The following is a 21,498-nucleotide window of genomic DNA, read 5'->3' on the forward strand; positions in this document are numbered from 1 at the left end:
ACTTTTCTACACAATACTTAGTGACCTTTTTTTTTTAGTTTACACACTTCAATAGATAGATAGATATACACAGTATTTAAAAAAGCTAATTATTATTATTATTTAATACTAAAACTAATACAAATGTAAGTAAAAGAAAGAGTTGTTTAAAAAAAAAATAGAAAAAAAACTAACAAACCCGTTCTAAAAATCGAATTAAAACTAACGGAATTTAAAAAACATACACACACACAAGTGAAAATGAAATAAAAGCTAACGATAATGGAAAACTATTATATTATATTATATTATATTATATTATATTATATTATATTATATTATATTATTCATTCATTCATTCATCTTCCGTACCGCTTGATCCTCACGAGGGTCGCGGGGGGTGCTGGAGCCTATCCCAGCTGTCTCCGGGCAGTAGGCGGGGGACACCCTGAATCGGTTGCCAGCCAACCACAGGGCACACAGAGACAAACAACCATCCGCGCTCACACTCCCACCTAGGGACAATTTAGAGTGTTCAATCAGCCTGCCACGCATGTTTTTGGAATGTGGGAGGAAACCGGAGCACCCGGAGAAAACCCACGCAGGCCCGGGGAGAACATGCAAACTCCACACAGGGAGGCCGGAGCTGGAATCGAACCCGGTACCTCTGCACTGTGAAGCCGACGTGCTAACCACTGGACTACCGGGCCGCCCTATATTATATTATATTATATTATATTATATTATATTATATTATATTATATTATATTATATTATATTATATTACATTATATTATATTATATTATAAGCGATCTTTATTTTTTTTTTAATTTCTCAAGAATCCCCACAAATAAGTGAAGTGCTTGACGTTTCTTTCAAGCATCCCGATTTCTGCCTTCAACCTCCTTTTCAACAGCAAGCCCCTCCTTACAGACAGACAGACAGACAGACAGACAGACAGACAGGTCGATGTGGAGTTGCCATGGTATTGATGAGGGTTAGCTAATCGATCCAGAGTCCTGCGGTGGAGATGTGATGTCAAACCGTGTTCTCGCTCCCTTTAGGAGCGTGTATCCATTTGTAAATGTCACTCACTCCTCTTTCACTGAGAACTCCTCTTAGAACTCCTCTTTCCTCTCTTCGTAGCCCAGACACGCCATCAAGTTGTTGTCGGTGTTGAATCAGATGCCTCAGCGTCACGGCCCCGACACCTTCTTCAATTTTCCCGGACGCAGCGCGGCGGTACGTGCTTCGTAACCCACCGCTGGCTCGATCAGAAACACTCGGTTGTAAACACGTACGTTCCCGCCCGTGTTTTCCTGTAGGCCATCGCTTTGCCGCCCATCGCCAAGTGGCCCTACCAAAACGGCTTCACCATCAACACGTGGTTCCGACAGGATCCGCTCAACAACATCAACGTGGACAAAGACAAGCCGTACCTTTACTGGTGAGTCGGCGGGGTCAACCAAAACGGGTTGTCAGTTTAGCTCAGAAGCTCGAAAGACTTTATCCCATCCGTTTCATTTTGCTGTCGTCAAAAAGTCATCACTGGAGGCCCCTTTTAGGCTTTTAAATCCTCCTATTCTGTGTAAAACATAATAATATGACCTTTTTTGTCGTGTGTGTGTGTGTGTATACGATTGGCTGCTCGCAGAGTTGAGTAAATGAACCGCGTCTTTGAAGCGAATCGGGGCCAGTCGCAGAGAGGGGAGGGGCGAGCAGTTACAAGCGGGAGAGGAGGGAGGAAGCAAGACGAAAGCGACTTCACGCACGGATGTATTTTTGCTCTGTTGATTAATGTGAATTGTCCTGAAAATAAAACGTTGCCAGCGGGCAATCGTGTTTTTTTTTAACTAGCGGAACAGAGGTAGGATGGCAGTTACATCCGGGCAATTACATAAAGCTGTGACGATGGCGTGTATGGTAAATGCCTCCGTGTGTATCCTTGGCGACCATTTATTAAGTGGCAGGTGCCCTCACGTGCCCCCACTACCGTCCGGCCCTGCTGGTTCTTATCGTGGTCCAGCAGGTGCTTGCTCTTGTCGTCCATCTTGTTTTTCATCTTGTGTGTGTGTGTGCAGATTACACACTGCCAGCTCATAGCCGCAAACAGCAACATGGGGGGGGAAGGAAGCGCGATTTGCCTCATTTGTTTTGATTTTACTTCTAGGACGGGAAGTTGTTCATGTCATTTCTTGTTGTTGTACTCGTTTCTATTCTCCACGGTGGCAATTATTACATTCGTGGCATGACATCGTTCGTAGCGCACAGCCCAACCTGCAGTGGAGTGTTGTCGACTTCATGGGCTATTGTTGACTTTAGGCATTATTTCGAATAAATAATAATAAAAAATATTATCTTAATAGATTTGTTTATTTCCATCATAAGGCGGCCCGGTAGTCCAGTGGTTAGCACGTGGGCTTCACAGTGCAGAGGTACCGGGTTCGATTCCAGCTGCGGCCTACCTGTGTGGAGTTTGCATGTTCTCCCCGGGCCTGCGTGGGTTTTCTCCGGGTGCTCCGGTTTCCTCCCACATTCCAAAAACATACGTGGCAGGCTGATTGAACACTCTAAATTGTCCCTAGGTGTGAGTGTGAGCGCGAATGGTTGTTCGTTTCTGTGTGCCCTGCGATTGGCTGGCAAACGATTCAGGGTGTCCCCCGCCTACTGCCCGAAGACAGCTGGGATAGGCTCCAGCACCCCCCGCGACCCTAGTGAGGATCAAGCGGCTCGGAAGATGAATGAATGAATGAATGAATATTTCCATCATGCAAAGTAACAATTACCTTGGCAAAGGCAGCAATCGCATGAATGATCGCGAATAACCGGGCTGCGAGAAGAGCAATTGAATTCATTATTGTAATGTGCAAGTTGGCTCTTATCATGCAAAGAAATGACGACCGTGCCCATTTTTTACAGCTTCCGCACCAGTAAAGGAATCGGCTACTCGGCGCACTTTGTTGGCAACTGTCTGATCGTGACATCCCTCAAGTCCAAAGGAAAAGGTTTCCAACACTGCGTCAAATACGACTTCCAGCCGCGAAAGGTGAGCACAACAAACACATGCGCAAAAAAAAAAAAAAAAGAGAGGAAAATCATAGTGGCGCTATGTGTGTGTGTGTCACGTAGTGGTACATGATCAGCATCGTGCACATCTACAACCGCTGGAGGAACTCCGAGATCCGCTGCTATGTTAACGGGCAGCTGGTTTCCTACGGCGACATGGCCTGGCACGTCAACACCAACGACGTAAGAGAAACGCCGCCAACATTTTGTCCTTTACCCGAGTCGCCCCTGGGCAACTCCCAAGCCGCGGAGGGAGGGAACAGGGGGGGCGGGGGGGGGATGGCAAGAAGCACGTCCTTGACAAGTGGATACTTTGTAGTATAAAAACAAAGCGTAAGCAAAAAGCTGCGGCGTCAAAAAAAATGGCGTCATCAATCAATGTGACGTAAGATTTGATTTGAATTCATTTACATCGTGTCCACGTTCACTTTGTGTGATCACATATGAGGACATGAAAAATGTATGTCGTCTGTTTATGTATGACACGATGAAAAGGCATCTCGGCTAATGACGTGACATCGTTCGTGTTTGTCCCGCTCAGAGCTACGACAAATGCTTCCTAGGCTCCTCGGAGACGGCCGACGCCAACCGAGTGTTCTGCGGCCAGCTCGGCGCCATCTACGTCTTCGGCGAGGCGCTCAACCCCGCTCAGATCTTTGCCATACACCAGCTCGGACCCGGATACAAGGTGAGACGCGATGACATCGGACGCAATTTGCGTCGCTAACATGAGGAAATAATAGAAGTCAAATTGTTTGAGGCTTGATGGAAGGTGTACGCTAATGTGGACTTGTTACCTTGCTAAGGCTCTAGCGAAGGCTTTTTGAGCTCGCTGGCTAAAGCTCCTGTCATACTGTATTTAATCCTGACTTTTCTCTCTCGGTCGCTAATTGAATTAGCGCCCATGTTAGCGCTTTGTTCATCAAGCTAATCCGTAGCGCTCCAGGAAGCCGATTATATTTGGCTCTGCCCAGATGTTCTATTCCACGCCCCCCAGCTAAATTTTGACCTTTTTTACCTTCCCCCCCCACCCCCACAGAGCACGTTCAAGTTCAAGTCCGAGAGCGACATCCACCTGGCCGAGCACCACAAGCAGGTCCTGTACGACGGCAAACTGGCCAGCTCCATCTCCTTCACGTATAACGCCAAAGCCACCGACGCGCAGCTCTGCCTGGAGTCCTCGCCGCGAGAGAACGCCTCCATCTTTGTGCACTCGCCGCACGCCCTCATGCTGCAGGTCTGTGGGTGTGCGAGCCCGCGCGCGCGCCCGCGCTCGTGTCGAATCCTGAGCGAAGGTCGCAGCGAGAGTCCAAGTTGACATTTTCAAGAGCGCAGGAAAAAGAGCATCTTGTTTGTGCTGTTCTTCTCCTTGGGTGTAATTGTACCGGGAGTGAATGTCATGATGTTTGTTCGCGTGACATTATCAGTGAGTACAGTCTTACATGAGCCAAATTTTGAATGCATGGATAATCAAATTCATTCATTCATTCGTTCATTCATTCATTCATTCATCTTCCGAGCCGCTTGATCCTCACTAGGGTCGGGGGGGGGGGTGCTGGAGCCTATCCCAGCTGACTTCGGGCAGTAGGCGGGGGACACCCTGAATCGGTTGCCAGCCAATCGCAGGGCACACAGAGACGAACAACCATCCACGCTCACACTCACACCCAGGGACAATTTAGAGTGTTCAATCAGCCTGCCATGCATGTTTTTGGAATGTGGGAGGAAACCGGAGCACCCGGAGAAAACCCACGCAGGCCCGGGGAGAACATGCCAACTCCACACAGGGAGGCCGGAGCTGGAATTGAACCCGGTACCTCTGCACTGTGAGGTCGACGCGCGGGAGGAAACCGGAATACCCGGAGAAAACCCACGCAGGCCCGGGCAGAACATGCAAACTCCACACAGGGAGGCCGGAGCTGGAATCGAACCCAGTACCTCTGCACTGCGAGGTCGACGCGCGGGAGGAAACCGGAATACCCGGAGAAAACCCACGCAGGCCCGGGGAGAACATGCCAACTCCACACAGGGAGGCCGGAGCTGGAATCGAACCCGGTACCTCTGCACTGTGAAGCCGACGTGCTAACTACTGGACTACCGGGCCGCCCGGATAATCAAATTGAAAAAAAAACCCATTTGGTTCCTTACATATGATGCATTTACAGGTATCCTTTGTATAGCGCCACCTACAGTTTGGGGATGCACTTGACAGTCCATCAACGTGAACACACATTTTTCTTTTGGCATCAGAGTATGGTAAATGGGATATGTGTTGGAAGCGCGCAGGCTTAAAGAATTTCTGTCCCGACTCCAGGACGTAAAGGCCATCGTGACGCACTCCATCCACAGCGCCATCCACTCCATCGGCGGCATCCAGGTCCTCTTTCCGCTCTTCGCCCAGCTGGACTACAAGCATCTCAACGACGCCGCGGTGGACACCACCGTGTGGTTAGCAATCGCCAGATGGCATATTTGATACGGATCCCGAGTTGAATCTCATTCCGGTGTGGTGTTTGCAGCGCCACGCTGCTCGCCTTCCTGGTGGAGCTGCTCAAGAGCTCGGTGGCCATGCAGGAGCAGATGCTGGGTGGCAAGGGCTTCCTGGTTATCGGATACCTGCTGGAGAAGGTATGTGAAAGAAAATTCCGATCCCAAAGGCGGTGCCGTTGAGCAACGTGAAATTTGGCATGAGTGGGCTCACAAAAAGAGACTCAAACGGTAACAAGTTAACTCTACACTTTTATTTCTCAAAAGTGGCTGACTTGATGTTTCCTTTGTCTCGTGTGAAGTCGTCCAGGATCCACATCACCCGTGCGGTCCTGGAACAGTTTTTGTCCTTTGCCAAGTACCTAGACGGTTTGCCCCACGGGGCGCCGCTCCTCAAGCAGCTGTGCGACCACGTCCTGTTCAACGCTGCCATCTGGATACACACGCCTGCCAAGGTTAGTTGGTGTGTGTGTGTGCGCGTGCGTATATCAGAGCCACAAAGAAAAAAGGAAGGCGATAAAAAAAACACTTTTACTCTGCCTGTAAAATGGAGGTTTGAAGTCGACCTGACGGTTTGTGGTGCTGTGGTTTACGCCAAACGAGCACACAGCACACAACATGCGCTAACCGGGCTAGCTCGTTAAGGCGACCGCTGAGATTTAAATCTGAGGTCCGAGGGATGAGGTGGACAAGTGTAAACATTATGAATGTACATTGTCTCCCAGTGGCTTGCTAAAAGGTGGATGGGGGGGGGGGGGGGGGGGGGGTAGGTGGGTAGAGCGGTGGGGCTGACGGTGCTGTGGAACGTTGACGGGCGACATCCACAGAATGATGGTGCGATTGTGGGCGGATGTCGTGCGGGTACATTGTTGTGGTATATTGTGCAGGTGTGTCGTGTCTACTCGCGCCTGTGTCAAATGTCGTCATGGTTCCGTGTAATACGTCCACGATCAGATCAGAATGATCTGTAATGATGTTGGCAGGTCCAGCTGTCTCTGTACACGTACCTGTCATCAGAGTTCATCGGCACGGCGACCATCTACTCCACCATCCGCCGCGTGGGCACCGTGCTGCAGCTCATGCACACACTCAAGTACTACTACTGGGCCGTCAATCCGCTAGACTGCAGCGCCATCGCACCCAAAGGCCTCGGTAAGCGCGTTTTATTCCCCCCCTCCCCCCAGTATCATCGATGATGTGCTAGATATGTCGCCGTGGCAACAGACCAAGCTTGATTGGTCTGCCGATATTGACATGTGGGGTTAGATCAAATGTACTTTTGTAGCAAAATCATGTCCCCCCCGTCTTATATTGCAGATGGATATCTACAAATAATATAGTTTCCTTGAACCAGAAATGAAAAATGTGCGTATTATTTATGAGTGTTTTGTCCGTGGGTATTCAGAGGGACCTCGGCCGTCTCAAAAGGAGATCATCTCTCTGCGGGCCTTCATGCTGCTCTTCCTCAAGCAGCTCATACTTAAGGTAGTCAGAAATAGCTTGTTACGGTCATGTCGACAAACCTGCTGATATTCCCAAAATGGCCGATATTGCTCATGGTGCTAATATTGCTAACGGTCTGCTTGTTTGCTGTTAGGATCGGGGTGTCAAGGAAGACGAACTACAGAGTATTCTCAACTACTTGTTGACCATGCACGAGGTTGGTGATTTGAAAATATCCTGCTTACGCATCTATTATTGCTAATGTACGGAGCTAATATTGCCATTAAAGCTAATATTGATATTGTACCTAATTCCGCTTTTATTAGTAATATTTCTCATATTGCTGTTATCGCAAATAGCTAACGATAAAAAGCTAACGGATCATCAGGAGTTGTAATGTTGTCTTTTCCGCCCCCTACAGGATGAGAATATCCATGACGTGTTGCAGCTGTTGGTGGCGCTCATGTCTGAGCATCCGGCCTCTATGATTCCCGCCTTCGACCAGAGGAATGGGATAAGGTGAGGGGGGACGTCATCAGCTCACCTCCCACCAGGAAAAAAAAAAAGATGTTAATAACACAAATGTGTGTGTTTGTTGCGTTTCAGGGTGATCTGCAAGCTGCTGGCCTCCAAGAGCGAGAGCATTCGAGTGCAGGCCCTCAAAGTACTCGGATACTTTCTGAAGCACCTTGGTCACAAGTCAGTAACTTTTTGGCTGTGAAAAAAGACGGAAATGTTGCTTATCATACTAAAATTGCTGACCTAGCTAACATCGCATAAATAGCATCTACTGCTAATGTTGCTCGTGTCTCGTTTTTCGCTAATATTGCTAAAACTACTAATATTGCTAATATATTTGTTAGGAGGAAAGTGGAGATCATGCACACTCACAGTCTTTTCACACTGCTCGGTGAGCGTCTGATGATGCACACCAACACCGTGTCCGTCACCACCTACAACACGCTCTATGAGGTACGGCATTGACTGCCCCAGTTATTGCGGCGATGCGATCACAAACTTGCCTCTTATGGCATTCTTATTTGGGCTTTGCAGATCTTGACGGAGCAGGTGTGCACCCAGGTGGTCCACAAGCCGCACCCAGAACCGGACTCCACCATCAAGATTCAGAATCCCAGTGAGTCATCATTCGGTTAGGCTATGCTAATGTCGTTGACATTCGTAATTAGCTAGGATCTCAAATTTTCTCCAAATCTCATCAACGCTAATAGTGCTATTGTCACGCTTAGCACTCACAGCATTATCAGTTTTGCTACGTGCCATGTGTACCAAAAATGGCCAATTCCAAGAATCTTATTTTGACAAAAAAAACAATCATGTAGCTAAAATAGTTCATATCGGGTCTATAAATGAAAGCATTACATTTCTGTCATATTATTTGCACAAAAATTCCTCAAATGTTGCTCATGTGTATTCACGTAGTGATCCTGAAAGTTGTTGCCACTCTGCTGAAGAATTCGTCTCCCAGCACCGAGCTGATGGAAGTCAGGAGACTTTTCCTGTCTGACATGATCAAACTCTTCAGCAACAGCAGAGAAAACAGACGGTACTCACACAACTCCTAAGGGCGTTTTTTTTTTCAGACTGGCAATTGCTGTAAGTTGGTTGTTTTGTCAGTTACGGTAGCTCATGAGCTAGTTAGCTTAGTTGCTTAGCTGGTTAGTTGGCCTAATGTTTGTGTACACGTGTGTTTATGCACCGGTGTCGTTGGTGGCGCATTTGCATTTCAGCTGCTTGCTGCAGTGCTCGGTGTGGCAGGACTGGATGTTCTCGCTGGGCTACATCAACCCCAAGAATCCTGAGGAGCAGAAGATCACCGAGATGGTCTACAACATCTTCAGAATCTTGCTCTACCACGCCATCAAATACGAGTGGGGCGGCTGGAGGGTCTGGGTGGACACGCTCTCCATAGCGCACTCCAAGGTCTGAGTCGCACTGCCGCCTCGTATGGCTCATATTGATGATGCCTAATAATGCAATGGCTATAGGTGACGTATGAGGCCCACAAGGAGTACCTGGCCAAGATGTACGAGGAGTACCAGCGTCAGGAGGAGGAGAACATGAAGAAAGGCAAGAAAGGCTCTGTGTCCACTATCTCGGGCCTCTCCGCCTCGCCGGCGCCCGTCGTCAATGGCAACCTGGAGATGGACGACACCTCTCAGACGCCCGAGAGCGAGGCCGAGTACGGCGAGGGAGGAGGCAGCGGGGCCGGGAGTGACTCATCTCGCAACCTGCTGGCGGACGGGGCCGTCAAGCGCGGTGACGCTGAGCAGGGAGCCGGCGTGAGGGTGGAGGTCCACGACCTGCTGGTGGACATCAAAGCCGAGAAGGTGGAGGCCACTGAAGTAAAGCTGGATGACTTGGACTTGAGTCCCGAAGGGCTCGGTGGGAGCGGCGGGACAGGCAGCAGTGGGTCCATGGAGAACGGACCACTGGTGGAGGTGGACTCGCTCCTGGACAGTGCCTACTGTGCCGTGGTACAGAATCTCAACGGCACCTTGGTACCCAAAGACGATGGAGCCATTGCAGCGGCGGTCCGTGTACCGCCCGGTTTGGGCCTCTCGGGTGTCACCTTGGAGGACGACGGCATCATGGGCCCCCTCATCACGCTGGCTGACGAAAAAGACAGCGTACCCAGCAACAACGGATTCCTCTTCAGCAAGGTACCCACAGGTCACCTACGTGCAACATTTGCTCATGCTAGCATTGATGTCCAAAAGAGCTAACTGACAAGGCCAGCAACCAAGTAGCCCCAAAAAAAAAAACCCCAACAAATTATGTAGCCAGTAACAAATAATATAACTACTGGGTAATCAAAGATATCAACAGTTAGCTGACAAACCAAATAGTGAACCAGGTAGCAATTTAAGGTTCTCGCTAGCAAGCTAGCTAAAGTATGAACCAACAAACCAGCTAACCAACCTGCTAATCATCCAAATAAACACTGAACCAACTAACCAGCTAGCTTTATAACAGCAAATTAACGGTCTTAATTAACTGATTAACTAACTGAACAGCCAGGTAGCAATTTAAGGTTCTCGCTAGCAAGCTAGCTAAAGTATGAACCAACAAACCAGCTAACCAACCTGCTAATCATCCAAATAAACACTGAACCAACTAACCAGCTAGCTTTATAACAGCAAATTAATGGTCTTAATTAAGTGATTAACTAACTGAACAGCCAGGTAGCAATTTAAGGTTCTCGCTAGCAAGCTAGCTAAAGTATGAACCAACAAACCAGCTAACCAACCTGCTAATCATCCAAATAAACACTGAACCAACTAACCAGCTAGCTTTATAACAGCAAATTAATGGTCTTAATTAAGTGATTAACTAACTGAACAGCCAGGTAGCAATTTAAGGTTCTCGCTAGCAAGCTAGCTAAAGTATGAACCAACAAACCAGCTAACCAACCTGCTAATCATCCAAATAAACACTGAACCAACTAACCAGCTAGCTTTATAACAGCAAATTAATGGTCTTAATTAACTGATTAACTAACTGAACAGCCAGGTGAGAGTCAATCCGAAATGAAACCTTGTGCACCTCCAGAGGTGTACATGCGGCCTGGATAAAGATAACGGCCACTTAATAGGTACAAAGTTGAATGCTTTCCAATACAAGATCCGAATTCCATTTTTTGGTTTTTCAAGGTTGACGAGAAGCTCCTCCCTGCTCTGGCGGCCACCGACGCCCTGGTCCTACCCGGTCCCGATCAGCCCGCCACTCCCGGCGGCACCAGCGCCAGTGATGACCTCAGCCTGCTGGCCCACATGACCACCTGCAGCTCGGCCGGCGATCTCCCGGAGGACGGGCCCTTCAAGATCCAGAGCCCACTGGCCGACATCAGCTCCATCACAGAGGCCCGGAACCAGGCGGTGTCTCGGCCCGACTTCCCTGAGGCGGACGGGGCCGCAGGCACCGACGGCGAGGCGGCAGCTCTCAAGACGGGAGCAGGGGGAGACACGGTCAGCGTCACGTCTGATACCGAGAGGTCTGATGACGGCAAAGAGAAGAAGATATCAACCACTGCAACCACCCAGGTGAGCACCAAAGTGCTAAGGTTTCAAATTAGGGTTTGGAACCAGTTTTAGGGTTTCGAGGTAGCGTTTCAAACCTGGGTTGGGCTATTAAATTAGGCTTTCAAGGCAGTATTAAGGTTTAAACTATGCGTTAACTCTTGATATCAGGCTCTGCATGGTCGCAGCGCCTCCCAGCTGGAGCGAGACCTCCGCGTGGATCTGGGCTTCAGGGGGATGCCCATGACGGAAGAGCAGAGGCGGCAGTTCAGCCCCGGGCCACGTACAACCATGTTCCGCATCCCGGAGTTCAAGTGGTCGCCCATGCACCAGAGGCTGCTCACTGACCTTCTATTTGCCCTGGAGACCGATGTGCACGTGTGGAGAAGGTGAGGCACCTTTGGGCGAAAAAAACAAAAACAAAACAGGAAGTCTGCCATTTTGGTTTCCAAGTCATTTTGGCCAATGATGCTAATTAAATCCAATTCGGTTTTGCTTTTGGAGTGGCCATTTCAGACAAATGTTCTCCTTGCAGCCACTCCACCAAGTCGGTAATGGACTTTGTCAACAGCAACGAGAACATCATCTTCGTACACAACACCATCCACCTCATATCCCAGATGGTGGACAATATCATCATCGCCTGCGGGGGCATCCTGCCGCTCTTATCCGCTGCCACCTCTCCCTCCGTAAGTGGCTCCACACTGTGGCGGGTGGAGGGACTGCTGCCGCTTCTCAATGCGACGTTGACACCTTGTGGTTGACACCTGACATGTTTTTAAAAAATTGACATTTAAAAATGAGTTGGGCCAATAGGCTAACAATTTGATCTTGTCCTTTTAAAAGGTTTTTAGAATTTCCTTCCTTAAAGCTACAGGCACCCTTTTTCAACATCTTTCTGACTTAACCTACTTCATTTGTCGTTCATTTATTTAAATTCCTCTTTTCTTTTCCTCTCTGTGTGTTTTTTGTCGTCTTTTGATTGTTGTCGTGTGTTTTTGCATGTGCAGACTTCTAAGAGTAGTGCCAGCAGTGTAAGTTTGCTTCCTTCCTTCCTTCCCTCCTTACTTTTGACACTCTTTTCCTTCTTTTGAGGTCGGTGGGGTGCTCGCAAGCTACGTATTTTTTCCATTCAATATTTGGGGTTGATTTCCTCTGTGGAATACACTTTGTTGGTACCTTCGGGGTCCCACTATTATGCGGTATTTGTTACTCCTATACTCCATTTGTATGGACCTTAAAGAGGAGAACGGGGACGGCTGTGAAGGGTGAGGAGGTGACCCCTGTCCCGGGGGGAGGATGCGAGGGGATTGAGGTGGGTAAAATGTCTGGAAAAAAAAAAAAGACTCCTGTATGACATCACCACCTGGAGAGCTCCCAGCACTATTGTGTCCTCACCCACTTAAGCGTGTGTTTGTGTGCAAGTGTGCACTTTAACCACTTTTACTTTGACACGCGTGTGTGATTGACGGGTGAATTCTTGCACTGATAGGGCGCACGTAATTTCACGTAAGACGCCGCCGGCATGAAGTGCATCTCCTAGCCAGTTCCTTTTTGTCAATGATTCATTGTTAAAAAAAAAAAAATGCAACAAAAAAAACTATTTTCAAAATATATTTTTTATTTAATTAAATATTATTTAAATTTTTTTTTAATGAGCCTGAACTATTGTATTTTTTTTCCAATAAACTTATTTAACGTAGAATTGTCAATAGAAGCAATTTTTACTCTTTGATTTAATGAAATAAATATTTAATTGTTATTACTTTGAAAACAATAGCTACAGGATTAGCTATTATTTTCATGATAAAAATAAACTATTTTATATTTTGTGGATGTATGTTTTAACTAAAATGCTAACTTGTGAATGAATAATAATTATTTTTTTAATTTTTTTTTTTACCTCAACTACAAATGTGACCCTTGAGCCCACTCCTGCTCTCTCAACAACGACCTCATCCTCACCATTTGCCCTCGTTGCGTTGTCCACACGTTTAGACGGAGCTGGAGAACATCGAGGCGACGCAGGGCATGTCGTCGGAGACGGCCGTCACCTTCCTGTCGCGGCTGATGGCCATGGTGGACGTGCTGGTGTTCGCCAGCTCGCTCAACTTCAGCGAGATCGAAGCCGAGAAGAACATGTCCTCCGGCGGCCTCATGAGGCAGTGCCTCCGATTGGGTGAGGAGTCGTTTGCTTGCCGCGTCATTCGAGTGCGGATCTTGTGAATTGACTGCAAACATCCTGACATCAAATGTCACCCGCGTTGGCCATTTTGTGTGTCTGTCAGTGTGCTGCATGGCGGTGAGGAACTGTTTGGAGTGTCGTCAGAGGCAGCGGGATCGCAACTGCAAGTCCTCTTTAACCAGCAGCAAGTCGCACGACAGCCTGCACGCCGCCGCCGCCAGCAAGGTGGCGCTCTCGCTCTCTTTATCGCACACACGCGCCCGCAACCTTTGACAAGAAAGCCGCGGAGGTCGACATTGTAGCCTCTCATCTTGTCAAATATATCATGAATAAAAGGGGCAAATAAAATGGGGGAAGGATAAAGTGAAATAAGCAAAAAATAATTACAGTGGGAATATAAACAGAAAAAAAATATTCAACATAAATACAAAAAGGGATGAATTCATATTAAATTGTGCTTGCGCTCAGCAGGACCCGGACCGTCTCCTACAGGACGTGGACATCAACCGTCTGCGTGCGGTGGTTTTTAGAGACGTGGTAAGTGTGTTGCGTTTCGTTAAGCAGACCACATGTCACATCACGTAATTGCTTAACATGAGCCATGTCCCCCCCCCCCCCCCCCCCCCACCCCCACCCATTCACTGCAGGACGACAGCAAGCAGGCTCAGTTCCTGGCTCTGGCTGTGGTCTACTTCATCTCGGTGCTGATGGTGTCCAAGTACCGAGACATCCTGGAGCCTCAGCGGGAGATCAGCAGGTCCACCAGCCTGTCGGGACGCAGCATCCGACACGAGATCAACTCACCCACCAGCACGGGTGACTTTATTTTTTCATGGTCAACTACCTTCATTTTCAATTTAAAAAAAACCATCGGCGCCTTGAGATACAATTTGAATTTGTCCCTTGAGTATTCTTGCACCACATCAACGGAAATCGCAAAATAATTACTTCTAAATAGAAATAATATTCATTCATTCATTCATCTTCCGAGCCGCTTGATCCTCACTAGGGTCGCGGGGGGTGCTGGAGCCTATCCCAGCTGTCTCCGGGCAGTAGGCGGGGGACACCCTGAATCGGTTGCCAGCCAATCACAGGGCACACAGAGACGAACAACCGTCCGCACTCACCCCCACACCCAGGGACAATTTAGAGTGTTCAATCAGCCTGCCACGCATGTTTTTGGAATGTGGGAGGAAACCGGAGCACCCGGAGAAAACCCACGCAGGCCCGGGGAGAACATGCAAACTCCACACAGGGAGGCCGGAGCTGGAATCGAACCCGGTACCTCTGCACTGTGAAGCCGACGTGCTAACCACTGGACTACCGGGCCGCCCTCAGAAATAATAGCACTTGATATATTATAAAAATACATAAATAACAAAATGGAATAGAATTCAAATAAATAGTTTTGCCCCCACTTTTAGCTTCATTTAAATGCGCTGCTCCTCTTTGTTTGATGTTTAGTTTGACATTAAACTTCAACAGCGAGTGACAAAAAATAGTTTGAAGCATCTTGAAAAGAAATTGTCTTTTCAGTAGCCTTCCACTGTAGTGACTGATGCATGATTTTGACAAATCTGCCCAAAAATATCCTGAACGTTCTCATTATTTCTTCCTCGCGGCTTCAGAGCACCCATCCTCGACCTTCTCCGACAAGCAGACGGCCACCCCCGCGGACGACTCCCCGCGCGCCGGCCTGCCCCACACGGACTCCGGCATCGGCGAGGAAGGCCACGTGGGCGGATCCCTCAACGGCTCCGAGATGGGCCTGGGACTCGGTCTGGGCCTGGTGGGGCGGGAGACCGACAGGGACCGCGACACGGGCGGCGGCCAGGCCGACCTGCTGTGTAGTCTGTCGGACGTCAGGAGGTCGCAGGAGAGCCTTCTCGACTCCCCCCGCAACCCCAACGCCGGACAGGCGCCTCCTTCGTCCATTTCCAGCATCAGCCAGACCAATAAAGGCATCAACGTTAAGGTGACAAACATCGCCGGGAAAAGCCTGAAGCTCAGAGCTGAGTGTTGCAATGCATCACGTATTGATGCGCTAACCGAAACTACTTGCATGTTAGACATACACTATATTAACTCTTAAGGTCCACCACAGCCCATTTAGGCAGGCCGGCCTGAGGAAACTCACTCCATGCATGCTCACACCAAAAACGTATCAGCTGTTAACATTTTTGCAACAATGTCACCCCCTACTTACCGTTTTGAGTTCTACTGCAGCCCGTTTACTACAGCCCGAAACTACTTGCATGTTAGACATACACTATATTAACTCTTAAGGTCCACCGCAGCCCTTTGAGGCAGGCTAACTTCACCGGCCGGAGGAAACTCACTCCATGCATGCTCACATCAAAAACGTATCAGCTGTTAACATTTTTGCAACAATGTCACCCCCTACCTACCGTTTTGAGTTCTACTGCAGCCCGTTTAGGCAGCCCGCCCCGAATGAATTGCACCCGTTGCTTGGAGTTGTCGCAAGTTCCAATGCGTAACAACACAGCACGTCCGTCTCCGTTACAGGAGATCTTGAAGAGCCTGGTGGCCGCTCCGTTGGATGGCGGCGATTCGGGCCAAGAGTCCGGCCCGACGCCATACCACCCCGATCCCGCCCTGAAGACCCACCCCATGCTGCCCATGCAGTTCCACTCCTTTGATAGGTTGGTTTTCCTCCCTTGGTCGGTCTAGCATCCGACAGCAAATCAATGCTCTTTGGGAACCGCCGCCTTCATCTCCTCATCAATAGTAACCACTGTTGTCTGTCTCGCAGGAGCGTCGTGGTTCCGGTGAAGAAGCCGCCGCCCGGCAGCCTCTCCGTCAATACGGTGGGCACGCCCACCACCGGGGGCGCCGCCAGCGCCGGCAGCACGCCGAACATCTTCGCCGCCGCCACGGCGACGCCCAAGAGCATGATCAACACCACGGGTGAACGAACACCGTGCACACCCGTCTAAAAACCGGATAGAGTGCGGGTCAGCGCGTCGGCTGACAGAATGCTAATGAGCAGATCCGTCGGACACGGTGTTAGTCAGACGTGCGGCGGTGTGCAGCCGATGCGCGTAATCGAGCTCCCTCGCATGGATTTGTTTCTATTGATCGCCGCGCTGTCTGCACTAACCGCGAAGGAAGCGAGCCACATTAAGAAGGGAGAGCAGCGGCAAATTGGAATTCTATCAGCATTCAATTTCTTTGGTTTTACATGACTTTCTGTTGTGAGTTATTTGAATTATTTGCTGCTTTTTTATTTTATTTATTTTATCGATTGATCATTTATAATCATTTAGTCAGTTGGTTGTTTACTTTTAATCAGCTGCAATTTTATTGTGTTAGTTGTGATTTAGTCCAGTGGTTAGCACGTCGGCTTCACAGTGCAGAGGTACCGGGTTCGATTCCAGCTGCGGCCTACCTGTGTGGAGTTTGCATGTTCTCCCCGGGCCTGCGTGGGTTTTCCCCGGGTGCTCCGGTTTCCTCCCACATTCCAAAAACATGCGTGGCAGGCTGATTGAACACTCTAAATTGTCCCTAGGTGTGAGTGTGAGTGCGAATGGTTGTTCGCTTCTGTGTGCCCTGCGATTGGCTGGCAACCGGTTCAGGGTGTCCCCCGCCTACTGCCAGAAGACAGCTGGGATAGGCTCCAGCACCCCCCGCGACCCTAGTGAGGATCAAGCGGCTCGGAAGATGAATGAATGAATGAATGAATTTACTCATGTACTGCAACTCACATTCACCACATTGTTACTTACGTGGTTCTTACGTGGTTTCGTCTGTCCATCTCGCCCAGGCGCCGCAGACTCTGCGTCGTCCTCATCGTCTTCGTCGTCGTCGTTTGTGAATGGCGCCACCAGCAAGAATCTGCCCGCCGTCCAGACGGTGGCGCCCATGCCCGAAGACACCGTGGAGAACATGAGGTCAGAAAGCGCCTTAACCCCGTTTCTACCCCTTTCTTGCTCTTCCTCATATGGCTTCAGTTTGTTTTGTTTTACTTCCTGCTTAACCTGCTCTCGCTTCTCTCATTGGTCCTCATTCTCCCCTTGCAAAAAAGGACGCATGCAAATTTTAGACGAACTAACTCATGGAAACGTATACAGACAACAACATTGTGTCATGTTTGCCCATTGGTTAACATTTTGTGATGTCACATGGTTGGCAATGAGTCAGCATTCCGTGATGTTTGCCTGTCGCGCACGTCCCTTAATCGTATGCGTGTGTGTATGCGTGTGTGTGTTTGTGTTGCAGTGCCTATTGTGAGGTGGCGCAGTGTGCGTTGCGCAGCGGTCAGACGCCCCCTGAGCTCAAGTCTTTTAGCTCTCTGGCAGGCTTCCAGGCAGCCCCTCGAGATGCAGGACAGTGTTTTAGGCAAGGAATACGCTCCGCCATGTGCCCCCCCCTACCCCCGTACCTCTACCATGCTCCATTAACCTTCACCGTATGCATTCACACAAGCACAAGTATAAATTATAACTCATTCGATCCAAGTACTGATACATTGCCATCAAATTGTCTGAATCTAAAGTTAGCATCATTGCAGTTCTACCCCAGTCCAGCAGGTGGCGGTAGTGTACATTACCAAGCAGAGGTACTCCAGGTGTTGTGCTTATTCAGGCCTAGATTTGATTTTTAAAACGGACATGTGGAATTTTTAATAAACAGAATAATATAAAAATTAATAATATAAATAGAAAATGTATATTTTTAAATGGTTGCGTAAGGTATGTGTGATATTGATTGTTTTACAATTTTTGCGTTTTTTTTAATTGAACTAAATAATTTCTCAAAGTATAAATAAAATTTAGTTTATATGTTTGTTTTTTTTCTTCACAATCAGCCAATTAAAGAATAAAAAACTATCCAGTTGATATATAAAATCAATTAAAATAAAATGGGTATTATGAAAAAAAAAAGTCTTTTGTTTTGAAAGCCGTGTCAGCCAGTGCGTGTGCGTCTTTCCTGCCTTTTGTTTTGCCTCATGCACACCCCGCCTCGCATACACCCACCCCCCCCTCCACATCACCAGCAGGCGAACGCTGATTCGCTGTGCCCCCTCTTACAGCATCACCACCAAGCTGGAACGAGCCCTGGAGAAGGTGGCGCCGCTTCTGAGGGAAATTTTTGTGGACTTTGCGCCCTTCCTGTCGCGCACGCTGCTGGGGAGTCATGGGCAGGAGCTGCTCATTGAAGGTACAGGTGCTGTACAACAAACCTTACTACTCTACGCGTCTGCCCTCGCACGGCCACCGTCTCCACTCACAGTCTGAGTGAGTGTGTGAGAGTGAGTGTGTGAGTGAATAATTGAATAGGTGAGTGAGTGGGTGGATAGATGAGTGACTGGATAGGTTAGTGAATGAGTGAGGGAGTGCATATTTGTGAGTGGGCAAGTTGACCAATGACTGGAGAGGTGAACGAGTGAGGCTATTGAGTGAGTGAGTGAGTGAGTGAGTGAGTGAGTGAGTGAGTGAGTGAGTGAGTGAGTGAGTGAGTGAGTGAGTGAGTGAATAATTGAATAGGTGAGTGAGTGGGTGGATAGATGAATGACTGGATAAGTTAGTGAATGAGTGAGGGAGTGCATATTTGTGAGTGGGCAAGTTGACAAATGACTGGAGAGGTGAACGAGTGAGGCTATTGCGTGAGTGAGTGAGTGAATAATTGAATAGGTGAGTGAGTGGGTGGATAGATGAATGACTGGATAGGTTAGTGAATGAGTGAGGGAGTGCATATTTGTGAGTGGGCAAGTTGACAAATGACTGGAGAGGTGAACGAGTGAGGCTATTGCGTGACTGAGTGAGTGAGTGAGTGAATAATTGAATAGGTGAGTGAGTGGGTGGATAGATGAATGACTGGATAGGTTAGTGAATGAGTGAGGGAGTGCATATTTGTGAGTGGGCAAGTTGACAAATGACTGGAGAGGTGAACGAGTGAGGCTATTGCGTGAGTGAGTGAGTGAGTGAGTGAGTGAGTGAGTGAGTGAGTGAGTGAGTGAGTGAGTGAGTGAGTGAGTGAGTGAGTGAGTGAGTGAGTGAGTGAGCGAGTGAGTGAGTTAATGACAGGTGAGTTTATAGGTTTGTGAATGGGTGTATGTCATTAAGGTGACAAATGAGTGTTTGAGTGACAGAATGAGTTTCGTTTCGTCTTCGAGCTGGCTGTTTCACTCATTCACCAAGCAGGTATAACGTCCTTTCTTGTCAAGTGTAGCTTCAGCTAATGCTAGTTTAATTATTATTATTATTAATATTATTATTACCATGACTTAAAAAAAAAGACTCTTTCCTGCTGTTCACCCGCTTCTTGGCGTCCTGTTCTTGTCCTCCACTGTTCACGTCTTCTTCCTCTTCTCATCTTTTCTTCCTGGCTTCTTTCCTCCTCCCTCTCCTCCTCTGATCTTGTTTGTTTTGTCTTCTCTATTGCATGCTTTTTATAAACTCTTCAATTTGGACAACTGCAGATGATATTTTGGGCACTGCCTACAGAGTGTGTGCGTGTGTGTGATCCGGAAGGCTTGTGACCAAGTGTCTCCACGCACTGCAGGTCTGGTGTGTATGAAGTCGAGCACGTCGGTGGTGGAGCTCGTCATGCTGCTCTGCTCTCAGGTCAGTTTTTTTTTTCAGTTCTTATATGAAGATGAGTGCTGCTCTCAAAATCAGTGTGAGAGGCCTTCGTGGTCATTGATCAGCCCTGCAGCATGTGTCTAAGCGGCGCATTGCGGATGTAATACAATATGTATGTCCTCCGAGACAGTCTTGGTGGGGCTACAAAATTGCTTCTTCAACCATTTAAATTTCTTCCTAAAATAAAATGGAACAAAAAACTAAAAAAAAAATTTCAGGGAAAAATTTCCCACAAAAAAGTAGTTTTTAAAACAGGCAAGCCAAAAATGTGCCGTTTTTCATCCAACCAAATATAACCTTTTACTTCCATTCTTATTTGGAACATAAATAGAATTTTAAAACGGCCCTGAACCATGTGACTTCTCTCAGCCAATCAGCAAAAGAATCGCAATATGACTGAAACCAGCTCGATTTCATATCACTTAATTAAATGCAATTGCAATCGTTTGAAATCGCCAAATTCTCGATGACAATGAACGATCTCAAAAATGTTATCAAATGAAATATGGTGATCAAACACAACACCGAGAATGACTAACTACATTTTGTGAGGGGAAACAACAATGATGCTAATACCGGAAATGTATTCATTTGAAAAGGAACTCACATGCTGGTTTTGCTCTTTTTCTTCTGTAAATGCCGCTTAAGCTTTCCACCTTCTGACTTCTTCCATGTTCTTGTCTGGAGCTCCATCCCGATGTGGTCTACCAGGGTCCATCTGTTTCTGCCTTTCACCTTGCTCCTCCTCATTTCTTTCTCCTCCTCCTCCTACTACTCATCCCCACTCGTGTAGTGTTACCCGGGGCAGGCTCCTGCCTTCCCGCCATTAGAGGCCCAGGAGAGGAAACCCGATCCCAAATATCGATCACGTAAAGTGAGATGCTCTCCCTCGCGTGTCCTTGGAGACCCTTATAAAGCTCCATTGGCACATCGAGCTAATGTGCGGCACTCATAGCGGCCAAAAAGCAGCCCTCGTTCATTTTCTTCCTTCTTTGACATAAAAAAAAAAAGATGCAAATGTATGTTTATTGCGTTATAGGAATGGCAAAATTCCATCCAGAAGAACGCAGGACTGGCTTTCATTGAGCTGATCAATGAAGGAAGGTAAATTCAGTACATTTTGTACATTTTTTTTTTCTTCTCCTTAACTGCAATACAGGCTTTCTCAATAACTGGGAAGTCCCGATCTGTCCGCTTGAGGCGTGTGTCCTCGCAGCCTTGAAACAGTGCGCCTGTGTGTTGTCAGACTTCTATGTCACGCCATGAAGGATCACATCGTGCGCGTGGCCAACGAGGCCGAGTTTATCTTGAACCGCCAGCGAGCCGAAGACGTGCACAAGCACGCGGAGTTTGAGGTACGTGCGCCGCCGCCCTCTGGCTCCAAGTACTGTATTTACCGTAGATGTTTATGATACACGTTTTCGAACATTTTCTCCTTCCGCAAACGTTTGTTCCCGTGAAATGTCTTTGCAGTCGAACTGCGCCCAGTACGCCGCCGATCGTCGCGAGGAGGAGAAGATGTGCGACCACCTGATCAGCGCCGCCAAACACCGAGACCACGTGACCGCCAACCAGCTGAAGCAGAAGATCCTCAACATCCTGACCAATAAGCACGGAGCTTGGGGCGCCATGTCGCAGAGGTCAGTCGTTAGGCAGTGGTACTGGTGAAGCAGCATGTGACTCATTAGCCAAGAT

The 21,498-nt window shown here is 48.2% G+C and overlaps 1 protein-coding gene and 1 long non-coding RNA gene across 14 annotated transcripts in view; both read left to right on the plus strand.

Moving 5' to 3' along the window:
* nbeaa (neurobeachin a) overlaps positions 1–21,498 on the plus strand; it is a 48,630-nt gene that overhangs the window by 18,860 nt on the left and 8,272 nt on the right. For 3 of the 13 annotated variants that reach the window (XM_052046172.1, XM_052046166.1, XM_052046164.1), the window contains exons 4-40: positions 1,127–1,222; positions 1,306–1,427; positions 2,900–3,026; positions 3,110–3,229; positions 3,588–3,734; positions 4,086–4,283; positions 5,361–5,494; positions 5,566–5,674; positions 5,836–5,988; positions 6,517–6,685; positions 6,939–7,018; positions 7,131–7,193; positions 7,398–7,495; positions 7,583–7,675; positions 7,840–7,948; positions 8,030–8,111; positions 8,417–8,540; positions 8,725–8,917; positions 8,983–9,657; positions 10,648–11,037; positions 11,185–11,402; positions 11,549–11,702; positions 12,024–12,047; positions 13,012–13,192; positions 13,302–13,423; positions 13,667–13,735; positions 13,846–14,014; positions 14,827–15,173; positions 15,725–15,861; positions 15,972–16,126; positions 16,983–17,109; positions 17,438–17,557; positions 18,252–18,385; positions 19,724–19,785; positions 20,843–20,907; positions 21,050–21,158; positions 21,277–21,443. In XM_052046172.1, the coding sequence (XP_051902132.1) occupies positions 1,127–1,222; positions 1,306–1,427; positions 2,900–3,026; positions 3,110–3,229; positions 3,588–3,734; positions 4,086–4,283; positions 5,361–5,494; positions 5,566–5,674; positions 5,836–5,988; positions 6,517–6,685; positions 6,939–7,018; positions 7,131–7,193; positions 7,398–7,495; positions 7,583–7,675; positions 7,840–7,948; positions 8,030–8,111; positions 8,417–8,540; positions 8,725–8,917; positions 8,983–9,657; positions 10,648–11,037; positions 11,185–11,402; positions 11,549–11,702; positions 12,024–12,047; positions 13,012–13,192; positions 13,302–13,423; positions 13,667–13,735; positions 13,846–14,014; positions 14,827–15,173; positions 15,725–15,861; positions 15,972–16,126; positions 16,983–17,109; positions 17,438–17,557; positions 18,252–18,385; positions 19,724–19,785; positions 20,843–20,907; positions 21,050–21,158; positions 21,277–21,443 (5,642 nt within the window). Of the gene's footprint in view, positions 1–1,126; positions 1,223–1,305; positions 1,428–2,899; positions 3,027–3,109; positions 3,230–3,587; positions 3,735–4,085; positions 4,284–5,360; positions 5,495–5,565; positions 5,675–5,835; positions 5,989–6,516; positions 6,686–6,938; positions 7,019–7,130; positions 7,194–7,397; positions 7,496–7,582; positions 7,676–7,839; positions 7,949–8,029; positions 8,112–8,416; positions 8,541–8,724; positions 8,918–8,982; positions 9,658–10,647; positions 11,038–11,184; positions 11,403–11,548; positions 11,703–12,023; positions 12,048–12,256; positions 12,329–13,011; positions 13,193–13,301; positions 13,424–13,666; positions 13,736–13,845; positions 14,015–14,826; positions 15,174–15,724; positions 15,862–15,971; positions 16,127–16,982; positions 17,110–17,437; positions 17,558–18,251; positions 18,386–19,723; positions 19,786–20,842; positions 20,908–21,049; positions 21,159–21,276; positions 21,444–21,498 lie in introns of all 13 variants that reach the window. The other 10 variants (XM_052046167.1, XM_052046170.1, XM_052046168.1 and 7 more) reach the window with 7 other exon arrangements.
* On the plus strand, positions 18,393–19,717 carry LOC127587752 (uncharacterized). Its single transcript, XR_007958840.1, has 3 exons — positions 18,393–18,705; positions 18,853–19,182; positions 19,246–19,717. It is a non-coding gene; the product is annotated as an uncharacterized LOC127587752 (long non-coding RNA).

Source organism: Hippocampus zosterae, chromosome 16 (genome assembly GCF_025434085.1).
Source record: "Hippocampus zosterae strain Florida chromosome 16, ASM2543408v3, whole genome shotgun sequence".
NCBI lineage: Eukaryota > Metazoa > Chordata > Actinopteri > Syngnathiformes > Syngnathidae > Hippocampus > Hippocampus zosterae.